Here is a 1341-nt window from a genome sequence, read left to right on the forward strand (position 1 = left end):
TATAGACTCTCCTCCTTTGATTGACTGGGCTGCATCAATGTCTCCTTCAACTGGTTTCAACTGATACTTTTCCATTAAAATACGAACCATTTCCAAGTGACCACTCAAACAAGCAAAATACAACAGACCTTTAGAGTCGTATGTTTCTAAATAACGATTGCACTTTAGTTTATTCAAGTAATGTGATACCAGTCGCATGTTACCAGCTTGACAGGCAGCATGAACACCAGTGAATCCATTACTGTCTTTGTCTTCAGGATGAATATTAAAACATTGAATCAGATACACTGACATCTCATAATGTCTGCTAGCGTAATGAAGTGGAGACCGACCAGCTTTATCCTTAGGAGTTGGATTATTCCTAACACGAGGTACAAGATACTTGTATACCTCTTTATCTCCTTGCTTTGCTATTATGTGTAGACATGTCACTCCATCTTTATCCTGTGACTCTGGATCAAGACCGTGTGATTCCACTAGGAACTGGATTAGATCCTTATTACCACTCTCAGCAGCTCCATGAAGCAATCCTTCCTCATTATTATTCACACTATAAACATTAGCTGGATACACCTCAGAGAGATACAGTGTCATCCTATAGTGACCATTTTGACAAGCTAAATGAAGACAAGAACAACCATCACCATCCACTGCTCCAAGGAGCTTCTCATGATTTCTAGTACCAGTAGTGGCTGATAAGAGAGACACGACTGTATTAACGTGACCATTAGCTGCTGCTAAGTGTAATGGAGTCTGTCTTTTCTCATTAATTGAATAAATATCAATATTAAGAGACTTGTAAGCTCCTCCTATAGTAGACACTATATCAGGATGACCCTGGCTGCATGCTGCATGAAGTGCTGTGTTACCATTGCTATCTGCCATGTCTACTAATTCTACACGTGGTTTATTGTAGCTTGGACTATCCAATAGATATTCTACTATTTCCAAGTGACCCTCTTGAACTGACAGATAAAGTGGAGTACGACCAGAAGCATCAGTGATATCAGGATTACAGTAACCACCATCAACGAAAAACCTCAATATATCAAAAGACCCTCCCTTTGCCGATATGTGTATTACGTTAAACCCTTTATCGTCCAGTATAGAAATGTTGCAGTTTTTACTGTTGAGGTAACGAATGATGGGAAGGTTCTTAGAGAAAGCTGCAATAAGTAGTGGAGTACGTCCAAAAGAGTCGGTCATATCAAGAGATAATGGTGAATGGTCTATAATGTACTTGACCATACTCAATGATCCTTCTTCACAGGCTACATGAACTGGAGCCATTCCATTGTAATCTTTAATAGTGAGATCCAACTGATGCTCCTCCACTAGATG

General features: G+C 39.6%; 1 protein-coding gene across 1 annotated transcript in view; it reads right to left on the bottom strand.

Annotated features, from left to right (window-relative positions):
• Positions 1-1290, bottom strand: part of LOC105315167 (ankyrin-3-like) — a 1355-nt gene extending 65 nt beyond the window's left edge. The window contains exon 1 of the mRNA XM_011409710.1: positions 8-1290. Within this exon, the coding sequence (XP_011408012.1) occupies positions 8-1290 (1283 nt within the window). The remainder of the gene's footprint in view (positions 1-7) is intronic.
• Between the last annotated feature and the right edge of the window lie 51 nt (positions 1291-1341).

This window comes from Amphimedon queenslandica, unplaced genomic scaffold, assembly GCF_000090795.2.
Source record: "Amphimedon queenslandica unplaced genomic scaffold, v1.1 AMPQUscaffold_11613, whole genome shotgun sequence".
Taxonomy (NCBI): Eukaryota; Metazoa; Porifera; class Demospongiae; order Haplosclerida; family Niphatidae; genus Amphimedon; species Amphimedon queenslandica.